Genomic DNA, 5019 nt, shown 5'->3' with positions numbered 1-5019 from the left:
TTTTTTTTTTTTTTTTTGTGAGCAGTAGGTCTTAACAGTGGGCTTAAAATATTCGGTAAACTATGCCATAAACGGATGTGCTGTCATCCAGGCTGTGTTGTTCCATTTTTAGAGCATGGGCAGAATAGATTTAGCATAAGTCCTAAACTCTCTAGGATTTTTGGAATAGTAAATAAGTATCAGCTTTAACTTAAAGTCACCAACTACACTAGTCCCTAATAAGACAGTCAGCCTGTCCTTTGAAACTTTGAAGCCAGGCATTGACTTCTCTCTAGCTAAGAAAGTCCTAAATGGCCTCTTCTTCCAATGAAAGACTATTTCATCTACATTGAAAATCCGTTGTGTAGCGTACCCACCTTCATCAATTATCTTGTGTAGATCTTCTGGAGAACTTCCTGCAGCTTCTCCATCAGCACTTGCTTTACTTTACACTTTTGTGTTATGGAGATGGCTTCTTTCCTTAAATCTTGTGAACCGACCTCTGCTAACTTCAAACTTCTCTTATGCAGCTTCCTCACCTCTCAGCTTTCATAGAATTGAAAAAAGTTAGGGCCTTGCTCTGGATTAGGCTTTGGCTAAGGGGATGCTGTGGCTGTTTTGATTTTTTTATTCAAACCACTAAAATTTTCTCCATATTAGCAGTAAGTCTGTTTCACTCACCATTTTTGTGTTCGCTGGAGTCGCTATTTCAATTGCCTTCAATAACTTTTCCTTTGCATTTGCAAGTTGACTAACTGGTAAAAGAGGCCTAGCTTTGGACCTATCTTGGTTTTCAACATGTCTTCCTCACTAAGGTTAATCATTTCTAGCTTTTTTTAAATTTAAAGTGAGAGACGTGACTCTTCCTTTCACTTGAACACTTAAAAGCCACTGTAAGATGATTAATTGGCCTCATTTCAGCATTGTTGTGTTCCAAGGGAGAGAAACAGGGAATGACTGGTTGGGGGAGAAATCAGAATATATACCACATTTATCGATCAAATTCACTGTCTTATATGGGCACAGTTTATGGCACCCTGAGACAATTAAAATAGTATCATCAAAGATCACTGATCACAGACCAACATAACAGATGTAATAATAATGAAAAAAATTGAAATATTGTGAATATTACCAAAATGTGACACAAAGACACATAGTGAGCACGTGTTCTTGGAAACATGGGCTGATGTACTTGCTTGGTGCAGGGTTGCCACACACCTTCAACTTGTAAAAAATGCAATGACTGCAAAGCACAATAAAACAAGGTATGCTTGTATTGTGGTTGTAATTGTTGTAGCTCCCTAATATGTTTTAGTGACTGGTGGTATCCATTACCCTTCATTAGTCTACATTTTCAATTTTCTAGGTTACAAGTATTTTATTGTTCCGTGTGAACCTAATGATCATTTTGTTAAGCTGCAAAAATAAACTCATTGTTTATATCATAAAATGTTTTCAAAAATGCACAAAAGAACAGCAAATACTTTTATGGAGCCTACATACCCATCAACCAGATTCAACAATAAACCATTTTACAACAATTCCTTCATGCATATCCCCATCCTTTTTTTGGCTGAAGTATTTTAAAGTAAATCCAACCCATCTTATGTTTTACCTTTAAATACTTCAGCATGCATCTCTAAAAACTGAGGACACTTTCTCACACAATCACAATACTACTGTCACAGCTAAGAACATTAACTGCAGTTTCTTAACATCATCTCATATTCTATTTGCATCCTGTTTTTCTTATTGTCTCAAAAATGACTGTATGGTTGTTGGTGCACACATTGCATTGGCTATAATGTATCTGAAGTTTCTTTTAATCTAGAGCAATCCCTTCAACTCTTTTTTATCCTCCTTTCCTCCCTCCTCCTTCTTCTTCATGCTATTGACTTGTTGAACAAAACAAATTGTTCTTTAGAATGTCCCATGCTGCTTCCCCGTGATGTCTTCCATCTTCTTCGTCCTTCTTGTTTCCCATGGACGAACGCTAGCTGTAGAGGCTTGGTGAGGTTCATGCTCAACTGTCTTGGCAGGAGCCCTTCTTGAATGATGCTGTGTGTTTTGTGTTGCATCAGCTCAGGAGGAACAGAGGTCTGGCTTACCCATTTTTAGCATTGTGGAGACAGATTAATGTGTTTTAGGCGTGTACTGGAATCCTCATGTTGTAAACTTGTGCCCCTCTTACGAACTGTAAATATACCACGGGGTGATGAAATGGCACCCTGTAAATATTCAGAAGCCATGGATGATCATTGCCTGAATCAATTATTTCATTAGGATTTGTGAAACCCAATGGGTTTTAATTTTAATTATATTTCAGGCATAAATTATGCTGACCGAGATGAACATTTTGTGGAGGCTTCCTGCTTGGGGAAGAGCATATCTTTTTAAAAACATTTATTTGTTTGTTTATCTATTTATTTATTTATACGTACAGTAGAAAAGTTTAGTCTATTTATCCAGATCTTTTAAAATGTCATTTATTAAAGTTTTAGGGTTTTTTTTTTTTTTTAGAAAATTTCTGTCCATCTCTAGATATGTTTATTTGTAGGTATTTTATATTTTATTCACTTTGATAATGTTGAATTGGATTTTTTAAACTATTAGGTTGTCTTAACTGGTTTGGGCTGCTATAACAAATTACCATAGACTCGGTGGATTGTAAACAGCAAATATTTATTTCTTACAGTTCTGGAGGCTGGGAAGTCCAAGATCAAGGCACCAGCAGATTCAGCATCTAGTGGGGGCCAGTTTCTCATCTCATCTCATCTCCCTGGGGTCTGGACTTTTTGTGACTCTTCCCTCTGTTGAGGGAAAAGGACTTCAAATTCGGATTTTCTTTGCTGGGGTTCAGTATTGCTTCTTCCATATTCCAAGTCTCAGGACCATCAGGGGCAGGTACTGGGTGAGAGTGACCCCCAGAGGTGGAAAGGACCCGGCATCATTTCTGAGGACACCCAGTGGAGGAGGAGCCTGGAGACTTGGCCTCCCATCCTGGCTCTGGGCATGGCCCTGACACATCTTCATCCTTGTTTCCTCCTTTGTACAATGGAGATGTTCAGACTAGTTGGTCTCCGAGGGCCCTGCCAGCTTTAGCCATCCCTCCCCAAACCAGCTGAAGAGACTAATTCCTCCGAAGTTTCATGGGCCAGATAGAGGCAGGGGAAGGCACAGCCCCAGTCCTGGGAGGCAGGTCTCCTTACCTTCTTCCACTTTCTTCACAGGAACCACACACTTGAAGCCACAGTGCAGGTAACAACACTTCCTTTCCCCCAGACGGTCCTGGTCTGTGTGACACTGGGGAGGATCAGACTTGAAGCAGCCTACGTTGTCAGCTGGGCAAACCTCCGCTTTTTCTATACTTAGTGGAGGAAGCCACAAGGTGAGGTGAGAACTCCAGCCCCAGAGGGCCCCTCAGGACCTCTCCCCAGCCCAGCCCCACCCAGCTCCACCATGCCTGCTCACCCCCTTTAACTCCTTCCGTGGTCACCAGGGTCACAAGAGCGAGAGACACCATGAGGACCAAGAAGCTGCTGGACCCCACGTTGCTGGGCAGGTGCTTGGCTGGGAGCTGGGCTGAGCCTGGCTTTATAGTGTCCCTGCTGAGTGCGCCAGTGGGTGGAGCTGAAGGCTCAAAATGGCAAGGGAGGCTGCACTTCCCAGCTCTGTTTGGAAATGGCCACTTTTGAGGAGGGATTTGGGGCTTTCCCTAAGGTCTCCTCACTGGAATAGATGAAGAAATCAAAGAGCGACCCTCGTTCTTCACACAAGGAGAAGAAATGGCCACCTGATTGACCATTAGGCACCACCAGGGCCAAACTGTCTTATGGAAGGAGGAAAGAAAGCACAGAAAGGGCATGAAATTACTCAAGTTCACACACAAGGCAGTGGCAGGGCCAGACTTCCTCAACTCCACCATGTTCTCTAACAGTCCCTGTTCATGCCTGATTCACCTGGGACCAAAATCTTCCCTCCTTCCTGTGTTGCCCCGGATTTGTTCTCAGTTCTCTCCTCACCCCAAGGAAGAATCTGAATGGCAGTGCTTAAAATGTCTGTCCTGAACATTCGCTCTCAGCCTTGCGTTCCAGCCCTGTGTGCTCCTGCCCCCACCAATCTCATGTGGCCTGGAGGAAAGCAGATTTTGGACCTGTCACCAGCTGTGTAACTTTGAAAGCGGCTTCACCTTCCTAAGCCTCCGTTTCCTCATTCATACAATGGGCATCATAATTATACTGTATCGCTTCATAGGATTTGTTTTCCCTCCTTTGCCCCTGCATCCCCCTACATTCCTGGATTTGGAAGAAGACATGGATGTGTGTGTGTGTGTGTGTGTGTGTGTGTGTCTGTGCGTGTGTCTGAGACCAGGCTTTTGGAGTCCTTTCTTTGAATGGGTACTAAAGAGAGGGAAATCCTTCCTGTTGGAAAAGTTGCAGATATGAGCCCAGAAACTCCAGAAATTTGGTCCCAGCCCTGGTGAGAGAGAAATTCTGAGAAGATAAATCTAAGTTGCTGATAAGAAGACATGAGAGATGGGCAGGGAGTAATTTTGAGGAAATCTAGTCCTTTACTAACCTTTTTCCTGAGATCAGCCCCACTCATACTCAGGGTTATAAATTCACCTTTCTGGCTAAGCTGATCTGAATTGGATTTCTGTCATTTACTAATAGGACCTCTGAGTAATGCAAAGATTTGGATTTGGGGCATTCCACATACCAAAGTGTGGAAGGGACTGAGTTGGGGTTAAGTGGAGGCAGGGGAGGATCCCTCCATTCCTGGAAGTGAGCCAACTCCTTATTAGATGGTGAATCTTTGGTTACAATTTCACCAGTTGTATCCTTGAGCTCAGATCACTTGGATACCAGGGATGGAGTCTGGGAAGTTAATAAACAAATACTAGAATGTTGGAAAGTATTGGCTATTGTCTCCTCCAGCTTTTATTATGAACTTTTAAACATACAGAAAATTGAAATATCAGAACAATGATACTTGTATACGTACAACTGGATTTAACAATTATTAATATTTTGGGAT

The 5019-nt window shown here is 42.2% G+C and overlaps 1 protein-coding gene across 1 annotated transcript; it reads right to left on the bottom strand.

Moving 5' to 3' along the window:
* Positions 1 to 2929: 2929 nt before the first annotated feature.
* On the bottom strand, positions 2930 to 4587 carry WFDC12 (WAP four-disulfide core domain 12). Its single transcript, XM_017878055.1, has 4 exons — positions 4561 to 4587; positions 3441 to 3697; positions 3192 to 3349; positions 2930 to 3027 (listed from the first exon to the last, which is right to left on the bottom strand). Exons 1-4 carry the CDS (start codon positions 4585 to 4587, stop codon positions 2930 to 2932), a joined length of 540 nt encoding a protein of 179 aa, XP_017733544.1.
* Positions 4588 to 5019: the final 432 nt, after the last annotated feature.

This window comes from Rhinopithecus bieti, unplaced genomic scaffold (genome assembly GCF_001698545.2).
Source record: "Rhinopithecus bieti isolate Rb0 unplaced genomic scaffold, ASM169854v2 scaffold_10347, whole genome shotgun sequence".
Classification (NCBI taxonomy): domain Eukaryota; kingdom Metazoa; phylum Chordata; class Mammalia; order Primates; family Cercopithecidae; genus Rhinopithecus; species Rhinopithecus bieti.
The sequence above is the reverse complement of the archived record's forward strand: the minus strand, read 5'-3'. Positions and strand labels throughout refer to the sequence as shown.

Bases quoted from the DNA above. Each gene is read 5' to 3' on its own strand.
- WFDC12 (XM_017878055.1), bottom strand. From the start codon at position 4,587: ATGAGTGGGGCTGATCTCAGGAAAAAG. The intron at 3,350-3,440 runs GTGGAGCTGGGT...TCCTCCACTAAG, and splicing joins AAAGGGGGTGAGCAGGCATG to TATAGAAAAAGCGGAGGTTT. The intron at 3,028-3,191 runs GTAAGGAGACCT...CATTGTACAAAG, and splicing joins TGTGAAGAAAGTGGAAGAAG to GAGGAAACAAGGATGAAGAT.